General features: G+C 40.2%; 1 protein-coding gene across 1 annotated transcript; it reads left to right on the plus strand.

The window, feature by feature from the left end:
- The first annotated feature begins 885 nt into the window (after window positions 1–885).
- Window positions 886–24,091, plus strand: LOC134573637 (vomeronasal type-2 receptor 26-like). The gene is made up of 6 exons (XM_063433422.1): window positions 886–967; window positions 1,395–1,482; window positions 12,429–12,720; window positions 17,559–17,783; window positions 18,868–18,991; window positions 23,178–24,091. Exons 1-6 carry the CDS (start codon window positions 886–888, stop codon window positions 24,089–24,091), a joined length of 1,725 nt encoding a protein of 574 aa, XP_063289492.1.
- Window positions 24,092–26,023: the final 1,932 nt, after the last annotated feature.

Below are 26,023 nucleotides of genomic sequence, written 5' to 3' on the forward strand. Positions count from 1 at the left end.
ATCAGTGGAGTCTGCACCCAGGCAGAGGGGCAGACCCCACTAGCAGCCTAAATAAACTGCTGGACCAACGGGGAATCAGGATTAGAGCACTGTGATTGTGTGTCTGTCAATGTGTGTGTGTATGCCATTGTGAGTCTCTGTACATCAGTGTGCATGTGTGTGCACGTATCAGATAGTGTATCTGTGTGCATGAATCAGAGTGTAAAAATGCGTGTAACGTGTGTGTGCTTGTGTCCAAAATGGCAACATGGCAGCAATTTGGGTGTGATATGATATTGGAAATGTCATAGTAATGTAGCAACATATTTATATATGTCCTTTGATTGAAGGCTACAAGGAAGGAGGCCTAATGAGTGTCAAGACCACAGACACAAAGCATTCACAAGTACCTCCCAAAGATGTAGTGCTAAGGTAAGCCTGAGGCAACAACAGATAAAGGAAGGAGAAAAAAGGTTTCATGGCCAGACAGACCTATCAATGGGGTGGTAGTGGATGCGGCTCACATTACAATATCCTACCAGTGGTTGGAAAAGGTGAGACTGAAAGACAGCACTGAGGCACTAATCCTATATGCTTAGGAACAGGCACTAAGCACAAGATCCATAGAAAAAGGGGTCTGCCAAATCAGGCAAGACCCAAGGTGCACACTGTGCAAAGAGGCCTCTGATAAAACCCAGCACATAATTGCCATGCGTATGGTAGTAGCAGGGACAGCATACACTGAGAGGCACAACCAAGTTGTTGGAATTGTGCACCAAAATATCTGCACATAATATGGGCTGATGGGAGATATAACAAAGGGTAGTTGAGAATGACAGGGCTACGATCCTGTGGGACTTTCAGATCCAGACAAACAAGTAAGTAGTGCCCATCCAACCTGACATTATGGTGGTAGATAAAGAACGGAAGACTGCAGTGGTGGTAGATGTTGCAATATCCAGTGATATTAACATCAGGAAGAAGGGACGTAAGAAATACCAAATAAAATGTAAGAAATAACAAATACCAAGGACTTAAAGAGGAGCTAGAAATGATGTGGAAAGAGAAGGCAGTAGTAGTCTCAGTTGTGATAGGAGCATATGGGGCTGTGACCTCCAAGCTGAGGGAGTGGCTTCAGTGGCTTCAGCAGATTCCAGGTGGGACACCTGAGATCACTATCCAGAAGAGTGCACTTCTAGGAACATTAACGAATGTGCTATTTATGCATACTGAAATGTAAAATACATTTAAACATTACTTTTCTTGATATCTAAAATACTCAAAACCTGTTTTTTTTTAAATCATTTGATAATTAAGAGTTTAAAGCTAATCAAAATAACCTAATGCAATATAATGTTTAACAACTAGAGGGTGGTGATGCACATCTCTTTTTGTATAAACCCAATATGTTTTAGTTACTGCAGGTTGGCAGTATCAGGTTAACACATTAGATGAATATCAAAGGTCAAATGGTAAACTCTACCAGAAATTAATGGGATTCAAGTATAGTAAAATATAGGTAGGAGTGTTTTTAGTGGATGTGTTCTATTCATATTATAATAAACATTTCATACATGAAAGGATACTGAAACAAATTGAAAAAGACTGAATTAATTAAAAGTACCTGAACTTAAATTTGAAAGTAGAAAAATATAGAGTGGTGAGAGTTTTAATGAAACATTATTATAACTGTTAAAGCTGAGTATCTTAGAATTCTGTGCTGGAACTGCCTGACCTTAATTACCTTACAACTGGCATTGGAAACCATATCGAATATTCATACCGTGTTTCTCCGAAAATAAGACCGGGTCTTATATTAATTTTAGTCACACAAAACACACTAGGGCTTATTTTCAGGGTAGGGCTTATTTATTTACAGTACCGGTATGTACATTGAACCCCCCCTTTCATTAATCCACCCCCTCTAATTAATCCACCCCCTCTAATTAATCCACCCCCTTTAATAAATCCACCCCCTTTAATAAATCCACCCCCTCTAATTAATCCACCCCCTCTAATTAATCCACCCCCCTTTAATAAATCCACCCCCTCTAATTAATCCACCCCCCCTTTAATTAATCCACCCCCCTCTTTAATAAATCCACCCCCTCTAATTAATCCACCCCTCTAATTAATCCACCACCCCTCTTTAATAAATCCACCCCTCTAATTAATCCACTACATCTAATTAATCCACACACCCCCTCTAATTAATCCACACCCCCCCTCTAATTAATCCACCCCCCTCTAATTAAACCACCCCCCTCTAATTAATCCACCACCCCTTTAATTAATTCACCCCCCTTTAATTAATTCACCCCCCTTTAATTAATTCACCCCCCCTTTAATTAATTCACCCCCCCCTTTAATTAATTAAGTCCCAGACATAAAATACCGGTATCTACTCACAGTTCAAAGAGTCCGACCACTGGGTGCCTCACCGCCCGGAATGGATCCTTCCGCTGAAGATCCGTGAAGGCAGACTGACGGCGCTGCGCACGTCGTCATCACGCTACGCGATGCCGCGGCCCGCAACGCTCCTCCCCCTCCTCATAGAAGAAGGAAGTCCCGCCAAAGGTAAAATGCCTAGGTCTTATTTTCGGGGTAGGGCTTATATTGCAGCCCACCCCGAAAATTCAGCTAGAGCTTATTTTCGGGGTAGGTTCTATTTTCGGGGAAACACGGTATGTAATGAAAAATGTGGCAAAATAATACAGTGTGAAATGGGTGTAGCTTCTCTGCAAAGATTTTGGAGCAGTTGGGGTGTCTGTAGGCAACCGACAGATGAAATGCAATAAGTAAATTTACAAAGCAATATACATTGTGAACCAATGTAAAGTTGCATAAACCAGTGAAATCAAACAATGAGAAAGCGCTATAGAAATAGTGTATTTGCACACAGTTTGGCTGCGCTACCCCAGAGCGACACAAGAGTGACACACAGTCAATACAATAATACCAAATAATGTAGCACGCTTGAACTGGAATAATACTGGTAAAAAATCTGAAATAAATAACATAAACAAATATAGTTCAGACTATCTTAATAAAAACATAAAATATGATAGGGGATCTGGGACAGAGCTCACATATACCAAAGCCCTATCATCCATGGCTCTGGGTTTGAAATGCTCCACTTCAGAGGGAAACAGAGGGAAACTTCAGAGGGAAACTTCCCACAGTAGGATAGATCTCCCAAGCAGTATATACCGTCAGATGAATAAATTGATTCTATGTGGTGTAAAAAAAATAGAGAGGTAGGAATCTCAATATCACAAGCAATTTATTTTAAAAATGGTTAAAAACTCTTACTTTGGAATTGGTGGGTATGACAGCAAACTACCCACAAATAAGCATGTTCACAAAGAATAAAGACGCCACTGTGTAACAATCACTTCCGGGTTTTGCCAATCCACGATCACATGGTGCTCCAGGGTCCACCTCTCTAATGACGTTCTGCGTGACGAGTTTCGCCCTCCTTCTCTGGCTTCTTCCGACTACGCCCAGGATCACCAGCCCCTTCTTTTAAATATCAAGTGCCTCCCCTTCTTCATTCTTATTGGGTTGGGTGTGCAGTATCTTAACAAAAAAAAAATCTTATTCCTCCTCCAAGAAGAGTGTACTACAAGGCTAATTCTAACAAATGGATCACAATATGAAACAAAACGTCCTCATTCCACAGTATATATTCAATGGATGAATCCCCAAAGCAGAACATGCTATAAATATACTTGCCCCTGATCAGTATAATCTATATAGATGTCTAAAAAAAACATCTGCCAAATGTCAGTAAACAGTGCAATAACCGACCATCCATATATAAAGGTGGATTCTTCACTTACACAAACTAAATAAAAAAACATACATGCTAATAATAATATATAGATTGCAGGTATTAGCAACTCTAGAATACAAGATGACACACTGTTGTAGAGAGAAATTGAAAAAAATGAATAGTAAAAGAATAAGATCCAAAATTAGAATACACACATTTAACAGAAAGCAGAAAAAAGAAATTACAAATTTTTAAGAAATTACAAATCTCGAAGTCCCCATTTAAACCCCTAGGGAATAATGATTTCAATTTGAAGATCAATTTGAAGATCCACCTCATTTCCTGTTTCAATAATTTGTTATCCAGGTCTTCTCCCCTCCAATTTATATTAACCTTTTCAATCCCAAGAAATTAGTTTTGTGGATACCAAATCTTGATGTATGTTAAAACGCCAAACTGGAGAAATAAAGGCTTCAATAGCTCCTAGATGCTGACCCGTTTTGTCTCCCTGGACTTCAAGGCGTTCAAGGCAGAGCTTATCCCCAAATGTTGAAAGTTCCACTTTGACAGCCTTTGACAGAGTCGGGTGGGATTTCCTCGCTTTAGTACTGGAGAAGTTTGGTATTAGAGGGAAATTTTTACAAGCAATAATGGCTTTATATGATAAGCCTTTAGCTAGAATACTAGGCCATAATATCTGCTCCTTTTGATTCGGCCTCAATGGAACGAGACAGGGGTGTCCTCTCTATCCTCTTCTTTTTATTTTGTCTTTAGAGTCATTAGCAGCTAATAACCGAAATTGTCATTATATAAAGGGATCAACAGCGTGGATGCTAAAATTAGCCTTTACGCTGATGATATCTTAATTAACATTAAATCACCGAAAGAATCAATGGTAGCATTAATGAGTGAAATGAAGGAATACAGTCTAGAATCTAATTTTAAGTTAAATACTCATAAATCTGTAATAATGTCTTCTAATGTTACAACAACAGATATAGATCAATTTCAAAATAATTATGAATTCATTTGGGCTAAACGGATTACAGAATACTTAGGTCTTGAAGTAGTGAGAGAGGTCCAGAGGATGATGGTGGTGAACGTTTTAAGGTTCTTGAGAAAGACTAATAAAATGTTAAAAGAATGGAGAATGCACAAAATAACTTGGTGAGGAAGAGTAAATACTGTCAGAAACTATGTACTGCCGAAATGGTCTTACCTCTTTTAGATGATCCCTTTAAAGGTAACATCTCCATGGATAACCATGATCCAGAGAAGTTTAGATGGCTTTGTATGGAAAGGCAGATCCCCGAGAATAAGTAGAAATAGCATTGAGAACTAAAAAGGGTGGAATTAATATGCCTTTAGTAGATGATCAGTATAAAGCTGACATATATATATAGATCTCAATTACAAAATAATAAGAAAGAATTCTGGTATCAAGTTGAATGCGATATGACTAGTATGAATACTTGGAAAACAGCTATAAGGGACATTAAAGATCCTAACAACCTAAAACAGAGTTGGGAAAACAACCTTATAGTAAATAATCTAATGGAAGAGTGGAAAAGGTTAACGAAAAAGCTGAAGCTAGAAAAAAGAGTTTTTAATTTTTTTAAATTGAGATAATCGAAGAGAACATAGAAACTATTATGCTAAAAAATTGGATAAGACATGGCATAAAAAAGATAAACCAATTTTATTGGTATTTTGCTTATGTAACTTTCCTGAGGATATTTCAGATAGTGAGTTTCAGATAGGGGTAATCAGCTTGTGTCTCTGGAAAGCATTTTGCTCTGAGATGGGAATTACACTTTCCTTCTCTTCAGCATACCATCCCCAGTATAACAACATTGCTGAATGCTAACCAGTCTCTTGAGTAGTACCTAATCTGCTTTATCTCTAACCACCAAGATGACTGGGCTGACCTGTTTTCTTGGGCAGAGTTCACTCGTAATACTGCTACACATGAGTGCTCTGGAAAAAGTATTTTTTTTCTATCTAGTATTATGTAGTATATGACCATGGGCGTAGGAACCCCCAAAAATCTGGGGGGGGATAGCATTTTTACTCGCCGGGTATATTCTTATTTCGTAAACTAGGAGTTGTTTATCCCATTGTACAGCGCTACGGAATTTGTTTCTGTGTATGTACGGGATGCAGTGTGTGCGTCTGTAAGGGGTGCATTGAGTGTGTGTACGGGGTGCATTGAGTGTGTGTAAGGAATGCATTGTGTGTTTCTTTGTGTGTAAGGGTTGCATGATTGTGTGATTGTGTGTGTGTGTGTGTGTGTGTACGGGGTGCATTGAGTGTGTGTAAGGAATGCATTGTGTGTTTCTGTGTGTGTAAGGGTTGCATGATTGTGTGTGTGTGTGTGTGATGGATGTCAATCTCTCTCCCTCCCTTGTCACTCTCTTTCTCCCCGTCCCTCCCTCCCTTGTGACTCTCTTTCTCCCCCTTCCACCCTTGTCACTCTTTCTCCCCCTCCCTCCCTCCCCTGTCACTCTTTCTCCCCCTCCACCCCTTCATTGTCACTCTTTCTCCCCCTCCCTCCCTTGTCACTCTTTCCCCCCCTCCCTCCCTCCCTCCCTCCCTTGTCACTTTCTTTCTCCCCCTCCTTCCCTCCCTTGTCACTCTCTTTCTCCCCCTCTGTCCCCCCTTGTCACTCTCTTTCTCCCCCTCCCTCCCCCTTTGTCACTCTTTCTCCCCCTCCCTCCCTTGTCACTCTCTTTCTCCCCCTCCCTCCCTCCCTTGTCACTCTCTTTCTCCCCCTCCCTCCTTTGTCACTCTCTTTCTCCCCCTCCCTCCCTTGTCACTCTATTTCTCCCCCTCCCTCCCTTGTCACTCTCTTTCTCCCCCTACCTCCCTCCCTTCCTCCCTCCCTTCCTCCCTCCCTCCCTCCCTCCCTTCCTTGTCACTCTCTTTCTCTTCCTCCCTCCCTCTCTTGTCACTCTCTTTCTCCCCCTCCCTCCCTTGTCACTCTCTTTCTCTCCCTCCCTCCCTCCCTCCCTCCCTTGTCACTCTCTTTCTCCCCCTCCCTCCCTCCCTTGTCACTCTCTTTCTCCCCCTCCCTCCCTCCCTCCCTCCCTCCCTTGTCACTCTTTTTTCTCCCCCTCCCTCCCTTGTCACTCTCTTTTTTCTCCCCCTCCCTCCCTTGTCACTCTCTTTTTTCTCCCCCTCCCTCCCTTGTCACTCTCTTTTTTCTCCCCCTCCCTCCCTTATCATTTTCTTCCTCCCCCCTCCCCTACCTCTATTGTAGCGTTGCCTCGCCCTGTATGATCCGCGGGTACAGGGAGATTTTGTTTCCTGTACTCGGCAGGACTAAAAGGAAGTGCACACTCAGTGTGCACTTCCTGTTAGTCCGGTTGGGTACAGGAGACAGATGCTCCCTGTACCCGCGGACCATACAGGGCTCGGCCACGCTACAGTGAGGGAGTGACAGGAGGGAGCGCAGAGCGCTTCCCTCCTGTCAGCCCCTCTCCTCATGCTGCGCCTGGGCGGTGCGCCCTCATGGACGCACCAGCCCAGGCAAAGCTGCAGCCGCCTGAGGCTCTCTGCAGAGCGCTCGGGCGACTGCAGCATGAGGGGGGCCGGCGGATCTGGGGGGGATTTCACCATAACCTGTCCCCCCCGCATGATTTGCTGGGGGCGATGCGTCACCCCCACCCCCCCCGGTTCCTACGCCCATGTATATGACCAGAATACTACAGTTTTTTCAACTGCTTTCTCTTTGCAGGGAATGCCAGCCTTGGATGAGCATTTGGAAGATCTAAGGAGCAGGTTCAGCATCTTTTGGTGAAAACTGCATCTCAGCGAATTGTACAGGCAGATAAACACTGTCGAGCAGCTTTTTCCTGCCAAGTGGGGGATAGGGTATGGCACTCTACCTGTAATATCCACCTCAGAGTTCCTTCTTTGGAACTGGCTCCTCAATTTATAGACCACTTTAAGATCCTGCACAATATCAATGCTGTATCTTATGCTCTAACCTTACCTAAAGGAATGTGCATCACCATTGTGTTCTATGCCTCCATTTTGAAGCCTTTGCCTTGTAACAAATTTATCGAGCATAGGGAAGCTCCTGTTCTAGTGGAAGGGAAGGAAGAAAATGTGACCCAATCTATTATACACTCCTGTCTTTTCAGGGTAGATTCCAGTATCTCATCCATTGGAAGGGGTATGGGCCATGGGCCTCATTGGGTGTCCATTGCGGACGTACATGCCCCATGTCTTGTACCAGAGGGTGGTTCTGAAGAGGGAGGTAGTGTCATAGTGCCTGTTATTTTGTTGCATCATATTGTGGCACCATTCTCCACTTGCCTGCATTAATACTAACACGGACGCTACCTTCCTGCATATTTATGATGTGCTTGTGTAACATAGATGTTGCACATTTTGGCTTCACAGGGATTACGCTGACCAATAGGAAGGTGTCTTGACCTATTTATACCAGTCCTCTTGACCTGACCTTTGCCCTGTCATAGTTTCCTATTGGTTAACTATCAGCGGGCTTTTTTTATCTCCTCTGTTATTTTTCTGGCATGACCTTGACTTGTTTCTTGAATCTGTGTATTTCTGTAATCCTGACCTCTTTAGTTTAGCCGATTTACTCTATAAGTGTTAAGAGTGGCCACTCTCAGTTCCTGTAACAAGCTTGGTCCTGTTACTCTGAACTCTGACCTAAGCTCTGTCTGAAGGGATACTGATATCCTGACAAAAAAAAAACAGGAAAAAAATATTATTGATTATGACAAGATGACAAGACTCAAAAATCTCTCACAGACACAAAGAAAAAGACTGCGCACAAAGTCTGGAATGTAGTCCAAGAAGAAGTGGAAAGGATTGGGGAGAGCTTGGCCTGTGCTGGATTCAAATTAAATTGTTGCCATATATTACAAATGTTTTTGAACGAAAAAACATGAAATGGGAGGAGGGGGTACCAAGTGACAAAGATCTAATAAAATAAATACTACTTAAATAATGAAAGTATAACACATGGTTGAAGTAACCCTTTAATCTTGCAAGAACATTATATCGTATATACCATATATTATATCATATGTAGCATTTAGTAGTTGGTAATAAAATATTTATATATATTTTTTCTTTAGTTTTAAAGCTCTATGGTCTTTTTGCACGTCAGGTTATTTTACTCCATTCTTTTCCCCAGGGACATAGCATTCACATTATTATAATTACTCTGCTGCAAAAATTATAATTATTTATTTTGGAAGGTTGTCATTTTGAACTGACATGCCTACAGAATCCCCAAAGAGGCAATACTTGTCTTAAATGCAAGTTATAAAACCCATGGAAGTCTAAACGTTTCCAACTTCTAGAAGACATATATACAAGCAGCAATTAAGAGAGATCACATCAACATAGTTTTCACTGATATGTTACAGAAAGCAACTGAACAGTACCTAGTACAGGGCTACTTTGTAATAGTGGGGGATTCAGATATGAAAAAAATGTTAAGATGTCTAGTAATTCTCTTGATGTTCTGTGATGGAGCATGCCAAAACTCTGTATTTGGTTGCAAATCTGGGACCCCTTATCCTCAAAGACCTTTTACCATGCCAGGACATGTAATGATTGGGGGTCTTTTAGATATACATATTTATTATAAGACGGAACCATTTTACTATACAAGTTCCCCACACCTTCAGACAAGAAAAATAAGGTTAGTTTTTATAAATGTATTATATTTTGTATTGTTTCATACTTTTGTTTATCATCTTATTATTGTGATCCAAGCGTATTACTTAATATAGTATTATTGATAATGAGATAGGAACAAACACATTTTCATTACTTTTATTATCAGGTTTACCAGATCCTTATGTTTTCAGGAACACTGATAATTTTGTCATATTTATAAAAACCCATGAAAAGGGTTGCCCTGCAGTATGTATAATGCATATTCTGCAGGATTCTTCATTGCCGAATTACTGAATCTTATATATCTTCTTTAGAATTCTATATGTTGCAGGTCATCCTTTTCATGTGCTGACATGGGCGTAGGAACCCAAAAAAATCTGGGGGGATAGCATTTTTACTCGCCGGGTATATTCTTATTCCGTAAACTAGGAGTTGTTTATCCCATTGTACAGCGCTACGGAATTTGCAGTCGCTATATAAATGATTAAATAATAACATTAAAGGGTCACTACAGGGAAGGTGTTTTACTTACCCAGATACAGCGCCGGGATCCTCCTGATTAGAACCACCCCTACCCCTCCCATGAATATTAGAACCACCCCCACCCCTTCCATGCACAAAATAACCCCACCTACCCCTTCCAGGCATATTAACCCCCCCTACCCTTTCCATGCATATTAGTACCCCCTAACCCCTTCCATGCATATTAGAACCCACCCTACCCCTTCCATTTATATTAGTACTCCCCTAACCCCTTCCAATAATTTTTCTACCTCCCCCCTCCTCCCATCCATATTAGTAGCCCCCTAAACCCTTCAAATTATTTTTCTACCTACCCCTCTCCCCCTATCCTTATTAGTAGCCCCCCTAACCCTTTCCAATAATTTTTCTACCTACCCCTCTCCCCCTATCCTTATTAGTAGCCCCCCTAACCCTTTCCAATTATTTTTCTGACATGTTAACTAACGCCAGTGCTGGAGTGCCGCCGTGTTTACATTAAAAGGCCTGCAGGGACAGGCTATAGACACCAGAACCACTACATTAAGCTGCAGTGGTTCTGGGGACTATAGTGTTTCTTTAATGTGAGGTAAATTAGAGATTAGTTCCACGAATAATATGCTAGATTGCCTACTTACAACCAGATGAGGATGATGATGGGCTCTAGCTGCAGTCTGGCTCTACTGGTCTTGTGTAGAACACGCTCTCTGGAGGCTGTTTGTAACTGTTGTCACAAAAATCAATGTTCTGGGAGAACGGGAAGCAGCTCCATTTTTTGGGGGCCCTTTACACAGCTCAAGGTCTGGGTCCCAGGGTCCACCTTCATGTTCCACCAATGAGTTTGTTCACAGGGGGTGGAGTGTGTAGGGGATGTCCTGATTTGTGTGTAAGGAATGCATTGTGTGAAAATGTGTTAGTATGTGTAAGGGCTGCAAGGTGTGTTTCTGTGTATGTACAGGATGCAGTGTGTGCATCTGTAAGGGGTGCATTGAGTGTGTGTACGGGGTGCATTGAGTGTGTGTAAGGAATGCATTGTGTGTTTCTGTGTGTGTAAGGGTTGCATGATTGTGTGATTGTGTGTGTGTGTGTGTGTGTATACGGGGTGCATTGAGTGTGTGTAAGGAATGCATTGTGTGTTTCTGTGTGTGTAAGGGTTGCATGATTGTGTGTGTGTGTGTGTGTGATAGATGTCAATCTCTCTCCCTCCCTTGTCACTCTCTTTCTCCCCCTCCCTCCCTCCCTTGTCACTCTCTTTCTCCCCCTCCCTCCCTTGTCACTCTTTCTCCCTCTCCCTCCCTTGTCACTCTTTCTCCCCCTCCATTGTCACTCTTTCTCCCCCTCCCTCCCCCCTTGTCACTCTTTCTCCCCCTCCCTCCCTCCCTCCCTCCCTTGTCACTCTCTTTCTCCCCCTCCCTCCCTTGTCACTCTCTTTCTCCCCCTCCCTCCTTTGTCACTCTCTTTCTCCCCCTCCCTCCCTTGTCACTCTCTTTCTCCCCCTCCCTCCCTCCCTCCCTTGTCACTCTCTTTCTCCCCCTCCCTCCCTTGCCACTCTTTTTTCTCCCCCTCCCTCCCTTGTCACTCTCTTTTTTTCTCCCCCTCACTCCTTTGTCACTCTCTTTTTTCTCCCCCTCCCTCCCTTGCCACTCTCTTTTTTCTCCCCCTCCCTCCCTTGTCATTTTCTTCCTCCCCCCTCCCCTACCTCTATTGTAGCGTGGCTGCGCCCTGTATGATCCACGGGTACAGGGAGATTTTGTTTCCTGTACCCGGCAGGACTAAAAGGAAGTGCACACTCAGTGTGCACTTCCTGTTAGTCCGGTCGGGTACAGGAGACAGATGCTCCCTGTACCCGCGGACCATACAGGGCTTTGCCACGCTACAGTGAGGGAGTGACAGGAGGGAGCGCTGAGCGCTTCCCTCCTGTCAGTCCCTCTCCTCATGCTGCGCCCGGGTGGTGCGCCCTCATGGACGCACCAGCCTGGGCAAAGCTGCAGCCGCCTGAGGCTCTCTGCAGAGCGCTCGGGCGGCTGCAGCATGAGGGGGGCCGGCGGAGCTGGGGGGGGATTTCACCATAACCTGTTCCCCCCTGCATGATTTGCTGGGGGGGATGCGTCCCCCCATCCCCCCGGTTCCTACGCCCATGTGTGCTGATCATCAATATGTATATGTGATATGTGTCCCTGAAAACATGGTGGATGTGGTAACCCTATTTATTATAGGCCTTAATTTAATATTTTTAGGTAAACTTTTCAAAGAGTTAAAGGGACACTAAAGTCACACAGAACACTTCATCTCAATACAGTGGTTTTGGTGCAGTAGCCCTGTAATTTTAACTGTTTAATTTAAAACATTAGATTAAATTATTGTAGATGAAATATAAATTTTGTTGGGTACATTTTCTTTTAAATTAACCTTGTTAACTTCAAATATTATAATAGGAATTCAGTTGCTTTTGGAAATGATTGACAGTTCCATTATTTGTGATCTTTGAGTAAACTTAGTTTTTTAACATTCACAGTATGCTTCCTGAAGACTTCTATAACTTCCTTAGCTTAGTGTTCGCTGTGGATGAAATCAACCGTAACCCTAAAATTCTTCCAAACGTGACTTTGGGTTATAATATATACGACTCTTACGTTGACCTCTTCAGAACAGTCCAAGGAGCAGTTCGACTCTATTCAGGAAATAAGAAGCAATATCCGAATTATAACTGTGATAACTCAAGTGTTCTAGCTGCTGTGATTGAAGGGATGCCTCCTTCGTTTTCCATACAGTATGCCAATATGTTTGGAATCTACAAATACCCACAGGTACATTGTTTTCTAATTTATGTGACTGACACAATCCACATTGAAGAGTAGATTCTCATGTGTGCATTAAGTTAAGTTCCAAGAAAAATAAAATACAGTGACATTTGTGTGACATTTGTGTGACATTTCAATTGCTAATTTGAACATTAGCATAAAATCTGATCGCTCTATCTATGTCGGTCTGTCTGTCTATATATCTATCTATCTGTCTGTCTGCCGGTCTATCTTTATTTTTACTTACATTGTAATTAGCAAGATTATATTATATTTTAATTTATCTTAATAAAAACTACCCTCCTTTCCTTTAAAGTGTATATTGTTTGAAATATCCATGCCTGTTGGTTTCGTTTTGTCCTTAAAATTGCCTTTTCACTTATCATAAATAAAAATATTAATTTGATGACATCATTTGGACAATCTATACATTCCCTTTGTTAGTGTAAGCAGCAAAGCAGTGTCGTCAGAATTTGGCAACGCTAGTATTCTCTTCAGGAAACTGTGGTTTGGAATGCTCTTATAAGTGCAGTGAAGCAGGATGAACAAGTATTGTATATCCGACCTTTTATTAGGCTGTTTTGAAATACAATAGCTTTTGCAAATTCCCTGCTTTTCAAGCAAAAATAATTTTTCCACTTTGAGTAGGCACGGTGATAATAAAATAGCATGCACCGTTTTATTAAAATAGTACGGACTGTTATATTAAAATACTGCACTGTTATATTAAAATAGTATAGAGCAGTGGTTTCCAAACCAGTCTTTATGACCCACCAATGATCCAGGATTTATGTATTTCCCTTTTTTATTCCAACTGAGATACTGACAAAAACTGACAAGACGCTGGAAAGAAAATAAAAGCTCCCAATGCAAAAGTCAATATAAAAATATACAGAGATATGGCTGGCGGGTTCGACTTCCACCTGCTGGATGTTGTCACTGGCTAGTGGATCACAGTCAGCGCCAAGGTACTCCTTACATCATAACTACGGTGGGCTGTAGTGGTTATGGTACTTGATTTAATCCTTTAAAGTAGTGCTCTATTGCTTAGGGTGACTCCAAAAATAAGGGATAGATTCTAAAACATGAAGCTTGTCTGCGTTTATTTGCATAACAGGGAGGGAATGCTGGGAGAATTATGGAAACATGATTTCTTTGAATTACTGTGCCTAAGGCTGATGTTTCCTTAGGTCCTACTTGATAAATGTAGATTTTTATTAGTCATCGCTACTTTAATCGTTTCTAAACATCTGAACATCTAAAATTAAACAAAAAATGCAGAGGATCTCTTTCATCTCCCTGGAAATTGTAATTTTAGATTATTCGCAGTTGATGTATTTTCTCTTTGCTCCCCTTTGTATTGAGAGACCACATGCATCCATTGTTACTTTACAGTGATATTGCTGTAGCTGATCCTGGTACTATGCATGTCATGTCTAATGAATATTGTAAATGCTAGAAGTTATTTACTAAGCAGTGAATTGTGGTCACTTCAAAATGGAATTCACAAAATCTATACCATATGTCAATATAAGTTATTTTATTTGTCAGTTATTTAATTTTTATACCGCCCACTGTAAAATGAAGCACTACATTTTGCAAATGAGATGTAAATTCACACATTTTTAATTGAATTAACATTTGATCTACTGTATATGTTCCAATAATTTACAATGTACTGTTTCAGATAAGTTTCATGTCTCAGGACCCTGTACAGAGTGATAAACAGCAATTCCCTTATTTCTACCGTGCAATACCGAGTGAAAAAACTCTATATGCTGCAATAATAGCTTTATTAAAACACTTCGGATGGACTTGGATAGGTATAATTTATCCTGATGATGATAGCAGTATAAATGCTATTAAAATCATTAAGCAGATGATAGCGGAGAATGGTGGATGTATTGAATTTATTAAAATTGTGCCCGCCATTAATGATTACAGCAAGGAAAGAATTATGGATATCCAGAATACCATTGAAAAATCAACAGCCAACGTGATTCTAGTGTATGGCTCCAAAAACTATGTTTATTATCTAGAACAAAATGTTCATGTCAGTAATATTCCAGGAAAGGTTTGGATCAATACAGCAGAGTCCAGCTTTAGATTGTTTAAACCAATAAATGACACAGTTGCTAACGGTTCCTTGCAATTCATCATGCACAAAGAAGAAATTCCAGATTATATTAACTTTATTCGTACTGTGGATCCTACCAGGTTTCCTCCAGGTCGGACATTTACAACATGGTGGGATGAATTATGTCAAAATCGGTGTACGTTTGGTCTCAGAAAACGTAATTGTACAGGTGTGGAGAGTGGTCGGATTATATTATATTCCCATTGTAATCTCAGGTTTACAGCCATGAGCTACAGTGTATATAACTCAGTCTACGTGGTGGCTCACGCCTTGCATAAACTGTATTTTGCTACACCACTAACAGAAAGGCTGCTTAATTATCAGAGGCTGACATTTCAAGATTTAAAACCATGGAAGGTAAGAGAAAATAATATATATATTTTTTAAATAAACAATATATGTTAAATATGTATATTTTCTCCATTTTATATCAAATCAGAATCTGTTTTTAAAAAGTATCAACAGTAACAGTTATAGCGACATTTCAAATATTTATGGGTTTCATTTGACCCAAGTCCATATAAGCTGAATTTGCCCAAATCCATCTGAATTATAATAATGCTGATGTAAACACCCTTAAATTATCACCTTGAATATTCATTAACATTTGTTTACATAAGTGCCTTGATTTACTTGACATCTAATTTAGTAAAGCTTTTCAACAGCATTAGCAAGGGATAATTCTTGGTATTTGACTTATATTATTAATAGTTTTTTTTTATCAATTAGATGTTCTAATGTGCTTTATCAAATTAGCAAAATAGTATTTCATATTTTTAGTTTCAGAATTCAAAACACAGATAACGCAATAGAAGTAGTAGCTAGGCAATTTATTAGTTATTGGCATTTGTAACACTATAAAGAGGGTTGGTAATGTCAGTGGGACCAATGATGAATTGGAATGAACACATTTCTTTTCAATACTACAGACTGTCTTGGGTACGCCTTTGATAGTATCTATTGTAGCTATGTGGAATACTGACTGTAGATCACCATTGCTATGTACCCATTTGTTGTGGGTAAATTGGTTTCTGTTAAACCAATTTTAAAGGTTTTGACCAAAAAGGAAGTTCCCCAGTACCAAAATCTTACTTCATCTCCTTGTAAAATCACAATGAGGAAATTAAAAGTATCCTCCTCATTATCAGCCTGTGTGTTTGTGATGAACCCTTACTTCATGTAATCAGAGGCTCTTTGCACTGAAATATAGAATGAATTCGTCCTCGCCAATAACCCTTCAGGGTTACCAAATCATTGAATTTCATGATACGATAAGGTGGAATATTGGACTGTTGATTTTGTTCTACTAAAATTGACTTATATTTTTTATTTTATTTTTTCCACATTCCAATCTCCTTAACATGAGCACTGCATTTGTCAGAAATCATGTTTTAAACACTGAATTCATGCTCAAATAGGCAGTTGGCTTGGTGATTAATTGCTAAATTCATTAGGTCCGTAGTAATTCAAATTTTGATGCTTTAACAAGCAATATTGTGAATTTTTTTCCCCAACTAATACACTGGCTGAGAAAAAAAGTGGTCAGTCTAGTTTTGGGAAACAAAAGAAAAATAATTGAACTCAATTTCACTTAATACTAGGTGCACTGAAGCAGGACCAGCAAATCCACAATACTTATAACAAAGAACAGGAAAAACCTCCAGGCACTCACGGAATTAAAGCCACAGGCAGGTTTATTGGATCTAAAAGAAAAAGCAAAGTTTTGACCTGCTGAGTGGTCTTTATCACGCTAACACCACAAGCCAATTGAACCAAATATATATCTAAGTGTAATTGATATTAAGTATCCAATCACAAGTGAAAATAAAACACAATCAAAGTTATACAGAAATAAGTGATAATGCATAATCATGAAAACAATAAACAATTATTAGTATCACCTATATGTGAACACAAAAGGGACTGGAAGCAGGCACCAAATAAAATAAAAACTTAAAAGAAAAAGGGGAAAGATCAAAAAGTGCATTCAGTACTCCTACTGGAATGCAAAAACGTGCTAATCTGTTTGTGGAACGCAAACTTATTAGGAAACAAGCCAAAAAGCGCATGTGTGATACAAATTAAGATGGCGCAAAGCGTCCGTAAGTTGCATCACACATGCGTGCCAAAATAAATATGGCGGACGCATAATTTGCTTAACCCCTGAAGGACACACGACATGTGTGACATGTCATGATTCCCTTTTATTCCAGAAGTTTGGTCCTTAAGGGGTTAATGTGCTTTTTGATTTTTCCCCTTTTTCTTTTCGTTTTTATTTTATTTGGTACCTGCTTCCAGTCCCTTCTGTTTTCACATGGAGATTAGCTACTAATTGTTTATTGTTTTAATGATTATGCATTATCACTTGTTTCTGTATAACTTTGATTGTGTTTTATTCTTGCTTACGATTGAATAAGTAATATAAATTATACTTGGATGTATATCTGAGGTTTAATTGGCATGTGGTGTAAGCTTGACCTCTCTGCAGTTCGAAAAGTTGCTTTGCCCTTTTCATCCAATAAACCTGCCTGTAGTTTTGGAGAACAGCCAATTCACACACAAGTAATCAGACAATTCATCACTAAATAACGAGAAATCCATTTCCATCCTAACTGCTAATAGATACGATTTTAATAGCATCTCTAGAAATAAAAAATAACTCTATACTGTGTTAAATTAAATAAAAATATTATTGTTTGATTTGTAGCTGCATAATTATCTAAAGAAGGTTTATTTCACAAACACAATGGGACAAGACATCTACTTTAACAAAGATGAAATATCTGTTGGATATGATATATATAACTTAGTCTACCTGCCAAATGGGACAATAAATTCTGTAAAAGTAGGGAGTTTTAACTACAATGCACCACCCGGGAATCAAACAGTCATTGACGAAAATGCAATATTATGGGAAAGCAAGTTTTCTGAGGTTAGTTATCTTTAATTTTTCTTTCTAAAACCAAATTAATGTATTTATGTTTTGATCAAAGAGCTTAAGAGCTAAAATTATTTAACAGTGTTTTGTTGTTTTTTTAACTTGTCAACGTTGAAGTTACAGTACAGCGTTGTTTAAAAATATCTGTTTTTAGATTGTACCACATTTTTCCAATATATATATATATATATATATATATATAAGGATTCTTTAACCAGGGTGTGTTCATTTTAATAGAGAGGGAATGTACAGCTTGATACAGCCTGTACAGTGCATAATAACAAGCAGGCGATGAGACTACAGCATCGAAGAAGTTCTAGGTTCAGACGATCTGCTTACTTCTGTAAATACATTGGCCATTACAAACCTAAATGCAATGCATATTAAAATGGCTAAGTTGCTTACATTATTTAAAATGCAAGGGAAACTGTACATTTTCCACTGGAACTCTCAAAATTCTACCTGGAACTCCATACACTGGATTGGGTTATTGTGAGCCCTTACATTCAAGGTAGATTTTGGGTTGGGTCATAGAATATCTGCTTAGCTTGACAGCTGACAGAAATAATGTTTTAAAGAGCCATATACTCTCTCTCTAAACTAATCAAAAATACAACAAAGTACAATCAAGCCCTTAAACTTAAAATATAATATGATGAGGCAGGATCATCAATCAATAACTCCTAAAGGTAAAATGGATATATACTGCTCAGAAACTGAATAAAAAAATAAATAAACCAGTATTTCATATGTTATTCTGTTTAATAGTGACATTAGAAAGAGAAGTGTAGAAGGGAGGCTTAACAACAAAATATATGTTGTAAAACAAATGGTGATTATCAGGGCCGAAATAACACAGGGGCTAAAGGAGCTGAAGCTCTAGGCCCATGCCCATTGAAGAGGCCCATGGATTTAAAAAATAACAGTGTGTTTTAAGTGGTCTAAAGTGCTAAAAATGGGACAATCGGCATGGAAACCATGGGAACAAGTAGGCACAATCCAAATTATTTTTTTTCACCACTTTTTAGAAAAGAACACATTTATAAATCTCTCTCAATATTTTGTTTTGTCTGACCAGATCCCTAGGTCTGTGTGCAGTGAGAGCTGTGAACCTGGATACAGGAAGTCTGTCCGTGAAGGACAACAGTTTTGTTGCTATGACTGCATGCAGTGTCCCGAAGGCCAGTTTTCGAACCAGACAGGTGAGTCTACTGTTACACTGGGGTGTAACAGTAGATCTAGAATGAATTGCAATGTTAGAGATCTAGAATGAATTGCAATGTTAGCTGAAGGTTAGTAAATATTTACATGATTTTCAATGTAAATTCATGAATTTGGAATGGCTTTTCTTAATTTAGTTTTTTTCCCAGCAGTTTAGCAGATACATTTAGATTGGTACCTTTAATTGGTATTGCCATATTTAAGGATACTAAATTACGGTGCTCTTTAGCAGATAGCTACCTTATTTGGTAATTGGTAAGTATCCTTATGGCAATCCCACAGACAGGTAAGGATAGAAAATTTGGGGGTAATCTACTAGACAACTGAAAGTGCAAAAACAAGTAAAGTGCTCTTCTTAATTTAAGTGTTCAGTTGTTTAGTAGATAGCTCCCTAAATTGTTATCACTTGTATATTACATACATTCTATATAAATGTAACACATACATTCTATAAACATGCAGGGTCATCTTTAATAATGATTGGACCCTGGACAAGCATTTGCTTGGGCATGCTAAACCTTGCACCCACCCTCCCACTCCCTGGCATCCTGGCATGCAATTACGCCCTCTTCCCCAACACAGTACACAGAATTAAAGTAGAAATGGCCCTGGTACAATAATTTTTTTGGGCTCCCTCATTGAAAGGGTTGGCAAAATGTAGATTCCCATCAGTCATGCAACTCCAACAATGCTTTGACAGTTGGGGCTTTACCATTTCCCATGCTTGCAGGGTTGAATGTAGCACTGAGCAGTGCTTGTTATAATGTAAGCATTTTTTGTATGGAGTATGTTTGTGTGAATGTAGGGGTATGTTCGTATGTGGTGTTGGCGTTTGAATGCAAGCATGAATTTATGTGTAGTGTTGGTTTTTGCATGCAGGGCTGTGTTTATATATAATGTTCGTGTTTAACACAGAGGTGTGTTTGTATGTAGTGTTGAAATTTTAGTGGAGAAGTGTGCATATGTGGCTAGGGGCTGTAGAGAATGTGTGTATAGGGGATGTAGCAAGAGTGTGCATACAGGCTATAGTGTGTGTGTGTGTATAGGTGATGTAGTGTTTGTAGAGAGTGTATGTTTAGGAGTGTAATATGTGTTTGCTTACAAGGAATCTAGTGTGTGTATAGGGGATCCAGAGTGTGTATGTTAGGAGTGTAGTGTGTGTGTGTGTGTGTGTGTGTGTGTGAATATATATATATATATATATATATATTATATAAATATGTTTGGAAGTATTGTGTATGTGTGTGGTGCAGTGTGTCGGGGGGGAGGGTTATGTGTGTATGTGAGGGGTGCAGTATGCGTGTGTGAGGTGTGATGTGTGTGAGGGTGCGGTGGGTGCTGTGTGTGTGGGTGCTGTGTGTGAGGGTGCTGTGGTGCTGTGTGTGAGGGTGCTGTGTGTGATTGATTTGTGTGAGGGTGCTGTGTGATGTGTGTGAGGGTGCTGTGGGTGATTTGTGTGTGTGGGTGCTGTGTATGATGTGTGTGAGAGTGCTGTGTGTGAGAGTGATGTGTGTGTGAGAGTGCTGTGTGTGAGAGTGCTGTGTGTGATGTGTGTGCGAGAGTGCTGAGTGCTGAGTGTGATGTGTGTGAGAGTGCTGTGTGTGATGTGTGTGTGAGAGTGCTATGTGTGAGAGTGCTGAGAGTGATGTGTGTGTGAGTGCTGTGTGTGAGAGTTCTGTGTGTGAGAGTGCTGTGTGTGAGAGTGCTGAGTGTGAGAGTGCTGTGTGTGTGAGAGGGCTGTGTGTGATGTGTGTGTGAGAGTGCTGTGTGTGAGAGTGCTGTGTGTGAGAGTGCTGAGTGTGATGTGTGTGAGAGTGCTGTGTGTGGGAGTGCTGAGTGTGCTGTGTGTGTGAGAGTGCTGTGTGTGAGAGTGCTGAGTGTGAGAGTGATGTGTGTGTGAGAGTGCTGTGTGTGAGAGTGCTGAGTGTGAGAGTGCTGTGTGTGAGAGTGCTGAGTGTGATGTGTGTGAGAGTGCTGAGAGAGCCTGCGGGCTAGAGTTCACTCTCGCGAAATCCGGTCGTTTCCATGGCAACCCTCCGGATCTCGCGAGAGGAACCCGGCGGAGCTGCAAGATAGAGCTCCGCCGGGTCCTCTCCCTCCCTCCCCAGCCGCAGGTCTATTTAAATGGGCCGGTGAGGGAGATCTTTGATCTCCTAACCGGCCCTCCATGGAAAACAGCGGGGCCGGCGCTCAGATAGTGCCGGTCCTGCATAGACCGGCAGGGGAGATCCTGGGACCTCCCCTGCCGGCCACGGCCCATGGCCACCGCGGGCCACCGGGCATTTGCCCAGTGTGCCCGATGGCCAGTCCGGGCCTGCTGACACACACACTAAAAAACATACTGACACACACAGAAAGATAAACGGACAGACATACTGACAGACACACACACTGACAAACATATTGACACACATACTGACAAACATACTGAGAAACACACACACACAGACACACTGACACACATGTAACATTTACGTTTGTAAACCCACCCTCAAGTTTCTTACCTTTTGCTGGAGGGTGACTTTCCTGTGGTCCTGTGGGGCTTTTGGGAGTTAGACTCTGGCTCTCCAGCTCCACTCTTCACTGCTATATACATATATGTGATTGCCATATTTATGATTACCAAAAGAAGGATTGAGCTATGTTTAGTAGATAGTTCATTATTTTGGTATGCTTAAATATGGCAATTCCACATATAGAAGCTATGTTCTGCATGTATTTAGAAAGCATGTGCTGCGTATATAATGTCTATAGAATTCATGTGCCTCATCGATATAGGATGTCTGTGCTGCATGTATACGCAATGTATATGCTGCATGAATACAGAATGGAGTGATGCATGCATATAGAATTGATTATTACACAGTATGTATATAGAATGCATATTGTATACACAGGATAGCAAATTAAGCAGTGATGTTCTAAACAGTTGAAAGATCAACATAAAAAAAAGTTATTTTCTTAAATTTGATATTTCAGCTATTTAGTAGATAACTCCCTCATTTAATACCTTTATGTGGGATTGCCTTTTTTTTTTTAAATGATACCAAAGTAGGATGCTATCAACTAAACAAAACAGCCTTCTAATTTGGTACCGTTATGTGAGATTGCCATATTTAAGGATACCAAATTAAGGCACCGTTTAGCAGATAGCTCCCTTATTTGGTATCCTTAAAGGAACACTATAGTCACCTAAATTACTTTAGCTAAATAAAGCAGTTTTAGTGTATAGATCATTCCCTGCAATTTCATTGCTCAATTCACTGTTATTTAGGAGTTAAATCACTTTGTTTCTGTTTATGCAGCCCTAGCCACACCTCCCCTGGCTATGATTGACAGAGCCTGCATGAAACAAAAACTGGTTTCACTTTCAAACAGATGTAATTTACCCTAAATAATTGTATCTCAATCTCTAAATTGAACTTTAATCACATACAGGAGGCTCTTGCAGGGTCTAGCAAGCTATTAACATAGCAGGGGATAAGAAAATCTTAATTACACAGAACTTGCAATAAAGAAAGCCTAAATAGGGCTCTCTTTACAGGAAGTGTTTATGGAAGGCTGTGCAAGTCACATGCAGGGAAGTGTGACTAGGGTTCATAAACTAAGGGATTTAACTCCTAAATGGCAGAGGATTGAGCAGTGAGGCTGCAGGGGCATGTTCTATACACCAAAACTGCTTCATTAAGCTAAAGTTGTTAAGGTACTATAGTGTCCCTTTAAATATGGCAATCCCATGTAAGGAGGAAACCACTAAACAGCTGAAAGATCAAAATAAAAAAAATAAAAAAATGTTCTTTATTTTGGACTATCAGCTGTTTAGGAAATAGCTTCCTAATTTGGTACCCTTATGGGATTAAAATTTTTACCAAATTAGGGAGCTAACTACTAAACAGGAAACTCCTACGGAGTAATAAGCATCAGAACTTAGGATGGTAAAAAAAAAATTCTGTATTTCCATTCACCTTGAATTGACGATTTCCGAATTTCGGACAAACCCAAAATAAAAAAATTAACAAAAGGAAACACATTTTTTCACCCTTGCACATCCCTAAAAAGGTCTAGTACCTAATTCAAGACATGTTGACTTAATGTGATAAACAATTTGCTTACCTGACTTTTTTAAATAAAATATTTAATTTAAATTATTTTGATTTAAATTACCAGATATGGATGTGTGTGAATATTGTCCCGAAGATCAATGGCCAAATGAGCAGAAAACCGCTTGTGATCCCAAAGTTATCACTTTCCTGTCCTATGACAACCCAACTGGAATTGTCCTGATTTTTATTGCAGTATTATTTTCTGTCGTGTCAACTGGGGTTCTAGGTATATTTATTAAGTATCAAGATACGCCAATCGTAAAAGCCAACAATAGAGATCTCAGCTATCTTCTTTTAATATCTCTTAAGTTCTCGTTCCTTGGCTGCTTTATCTTCATTGGACGTCCAGAACAACTGACTTGTTTTTTACGACAAGCTGTGTTTGGGATTACATTTGCTATTTCAGTGTCTTCTCTTTTGGCAAAAACGCTAATTGTTGTGATTGCTTTCAATGCAACCAAGCCAGGGAACATTTTAAGGACATGGGCTAGTACCAAAATCCCCAAATATATTGTACTTACCAGTTCTTCCATTCAAGTACTTATCTGTTTTCTATGGCTGATCATTGCACCTCCGTCAAAGTTCTACAACACCCGTTCTGAAGCTAGAAAAATCACAATTGAGTGTAATGAAGGATCAGCTGTTGCTTTCTATACAATCCTTGGATATTTATGCGTGTTGGCCTCTGTAAGTTTGATTGTTGCTTTTCTGGCCAGGAAATTGCCCGACACTTTTAATGATGCCAAACTAATCACTTTCAGTATGTTAGTTTTTATCACTGTTTGGACTTTTTTCATCCCAACGTATCTAAGTACTAAAGGAATAGCCATGGTTGCAGTTGAGGTATTTGCTATCTTGGCCTCAAGCTCTGGGTTATTGGGGTGTGTCTTTATCCCTAAATGTTATATTATTCTGTTAAAGCCTGTGAGAAACAGGAAAAACTATATGTTAAGGACTACTAAGGGTTCTAGTGTTTAGATTCTAAAGAAATGTTGACTGTCTCATCTCAGATAATACATGAGACAATATCAAACAATAGAGTACAGAGTACGAAATCAACCATCATGATCTGATATGAACTAGGAAATCTCAAGAGTTAACTCCCAAGTTGTTCTAAAGACAATATCCAAATCCTCATGTTCGGCTCAGGGAAAAGGCAGAGGAGTCAATGTAAAAAAATAGAGAAGACTTAGCAAATAACCAAGTTTAATAAACAAGGCAATTCAAGCTCTAACCAAAACGTGAGTTATTTTGTGAATGGACAATCTGGATATTTTCTCTCAGGATGGGTACACTACGCAGGTCAAACGTTATTCCTGTTAGATCCTCATGTAATAAAAATAAATGGTGATTTACAATTGGACAAATAAAAACAAACAAAAATGTATCAAGCTAACTGCTTCCAATCATTGGTATTTATGGATAAATCCTGTTTCAATTAAGCTATTTTGGACACACTGTTGAATAAATCGACAGTAGTTACAACAATCAATATGGTGTTCTGTGTTATATGCTCAATAGAATTACCTTTTAAAATCCTACTTTTGTTCTTTGATTCTGTAATGCACCCCTTGTTATGTAACACTCAAACCATAACACCTACTACTCGCACTGCATTAATAGCATTGCTCCCGGTGTATTACTGAAATATTTTATGCATATGCTGCTCAGAAATAAACAAAAAAATACTTGTTTCTTTGGACCTGTCCACTTGAATACATGTGTATGAGTGTGTGTGTGTGTGGGGAGGAGGGGGGAGTTATTTATTTGTGGGTAGTTAATTGAAAAATAAAATCTCTGACCAGTTTTAGTACTTAATTAATTATGTACTCATTATTTCTGATGGCTGATCTATTTTACTAATATTTTGCTCATAGACTGATCACGTTAATGGTTTTAGCAGTGTTTTCTTTTTTATATTTCTTTATTGCTATGGGTTTTACATTCTTTTGCATTTACGGTTTTCACTTTGACACACCCTTTTCTTTATGCAGTGGCATCACTGGGGGAGGGGGGGCAGATGGGGCCATGGCCCCCCTACATCATGCAGTGCCCCTCTTGTGCCCCCCCCAATTGAAATTGAAGTCGGGAGCACTGCGTCTCCCTTCACAAGCTGCAGCAGCACTGTTACTCGTGGACTTTTCCCACATGCGACCAGAGGGGGCACTGTGCTGGGAGGACTTCCTCCTGGGTCATAGAGAGCAGCGCAGGGGAAAGACAGGGAGAGGAAGTTGAGCTCTGCTCAGATGCATCAAGCATCCAGGCAGCTGCTGGTAAGTGTTACTCAGTCTGTGGGGGGAGGAGGGGGAGGGGAGGGATTCAGTCTGTGTGTGTGTATGGATCAGTCTGTGTGTGTATTAGTGGGGGGGATTCAGTCTGTGTGTGTATTGGTGTGGGGGGGCAGTTTGTGTGTATGGGGATCAGTCTGTGTGTGTATTGGTGGGGGGGTCAGTTTGTGTGTATGGGGATCAGTCTGTGTGTGGGGGTGGGGGGTCAGTCTGTGTGTGTGGGTCAGCTTGTGTGTATGGGTGTGGGGGGGTCAGTCTGTGTGTATGGAGATCAGTCTGTGTGTGGGGGTCAGTTTGTGTGTATGGGTCATTCTGTGTGGGGTGGGTCAGTCTGTGTGTGTATGGTTAGTCTGTGTGTGTGGGTCAGTCTGTATGTGTATGGTTAGTCTGTGTGTGGTGGTCAGTCTCTGTGTGTGTATGAGTCAGTCTGTGTGTGAGGGGGTAAGTATGTGTGTGTGGGGTCAGTTTGTGTGAGTGTGGGCATGGGTCAGTCTGTATGTGGGGGGTCAGTCTGTGTGAGTGTGTGCATGGGTCAGTCTGTGTGGGGTGGGTCAGTCTGTGTGTGTGGGGTGTCAGATTGTGTGTATGGGCCATTCTGTGTGGGGTTGGTCAGCTGTGTGTG

This window comes from Pelobates fuscus, chromosome 9, assembly GCF_036172605.1.
Source record: "Pelobates fuscus isolate aPelFus1 chromosome 9, aPelFus1.pri, whole genome shotgun sequence".
Lineage (NCBI taxonomy): Eukaryota > Metazoa > Chordata > Amphibia > Anura > Pelobatidae > Pelobates > Pelobates fuscus.

What these genes read in the sequence shown, in the direction of transcription:
- LOC134573637 (XM_063433422.1), top strand. Translation starts at nt 886, where the DNA reads ATGGTGGTAGATAAAGAACGGAAGACTGCAGTGGTGGTAGATGTTGCA. An exon ending in GAATCTACAAATACCCACAG is followed by an intron (nt 12,721 to 17,558) that starts GTACATTGTTTT and finishes TTTGATTTGTAG; the next exon opens with CTGCATAATTATCTAAAGAA. An exon ending in CCAGTTTTCGAACCAGACAG is followed by an intron (nt 18,992 to 23,177) that starts GTGAGTCTACTG and finishes TTAAATTACCAG; the next exon opens with ATATGGATGTGTGTGAATAT.